The sequence below is a fragment of the Penaeus monodon genome, chromosome 28 (assembly GCF_015228065.2).
Source record: "Penaeus monodon isolate SGIC_2016 chromosome 28, NSTDA_Pmon_1, whole genome shotgun sequence".
Lineage (NCBI taxonomy): Eukaryota > Metazoa > Arthropoda > Malacostraca > Decapoda > Penaeidae > Penaeus > Penaeus monodon.
Window position 1 is genome coordinate 24,215,215 of NC_051413.1, and position 952 is coordinate 24,216,166.

Genomic DNA, 952 nt, shown 5'->3' on the forward strand with positions numbered 1-952 from the left:
ATCAAACCATAACAAAAAAAATTAGTTGCAAAAACACCTATTAACATTATTAAGTGCCCATAATAATACGCCTTTTTTTCTTATCTCATTCATTCGTCTTTCTGAACATAATGACACATTTTGAACTTCATTTACTCCCGTGTTTCCAGTGGTGTGTGTGTGAGCTGAATACCCGTCTGTTACGTTATTTTTTCACATATGCTCTTTTCTCTTTTCTCTTACAATGGAATAACTTGATGTGTGACTTGTCCTCGGGGAAAGGTAAAATAAGACCTTTTGATAGTTTCCTTTTTTTAAGCATCCAATATTCTCTTTTCAAAACGCAAACAACCGAAAGTAAAGAGAAATGTCTACGGCATCTCGCGCCGTTGCTGACGTTAGAGAGAGAAGGAAAATAACCTCAAATTGCCCTTGCGGCGCGCGGGCCTCCCGAGGACGAGCCTAGAAGTCGCCCTGGTACGCGTGGCGCTTGAGGTGCGACGAGAGGCCGGGCGCCGAGCGGCACTTGAGGGTGCAAAAGGAGCACCAGTAGAGGCGCTCGGGACCCTCGTCGCCGGCCGAGTGGTTGATGACGTGGACCTCGATGGCCCTGCGCCCCTTCACTTGCACGTCGCAGTACGGGCACTTGAAGATCCTCTGCGGCCGCGCCTCGGAGCTCGACTGCTGGTGGTGGAGCTCCTCGTCCCACTTGTGCTGCTGGTTGTGCGCCAGGAGGTCCACCACGTCCCTCGCGGTGTACGAGCAGATTCGGCACAGGAAAGGAGGACGAGGGCGACGCAGCGGCGGCGTCAGCGACGTGTCTGGGCGTCCCAGCGCTTGCCCCGGGGTTGGCGGCTCCGCTGCCGGGGTAAACGTGCGGGGGCAGGTAAGGCCGGGCCGGAGGGAGAGGCGCCGCGGCTGCAAACACCCTCCCGACGCCCTCGGCGGGGGACGAGGGTGTGGGTGCCGTGCA

At 55.4% G+C, this 952-nt stretch overlaps 1 protein-coding gene across 1 annotated transcript in view; it reads right to left on the reverse strand.

Annotated features, from left to right (window-relative positions):
* The window catches only part of LOC119591109 (zinc finger protein 771-like), a 1,949-nt gene extending 1,648 nt beyond the window's left edge, over positions 1 to 301 (reverse strand). Inside the window, exon 1 of the mRNA XM_037939825.1 lies at positions 223 to 301. Within this exon, the coding sequence (XP_037795753.1) occupies positions 223 to 301 (79 nt within the window). The remainder of the gene's footprint in view (positions 1 to 222) is intronic.
* Between the last annotated feature and the right edge of the window lie 651 nt (positions 302 to 952).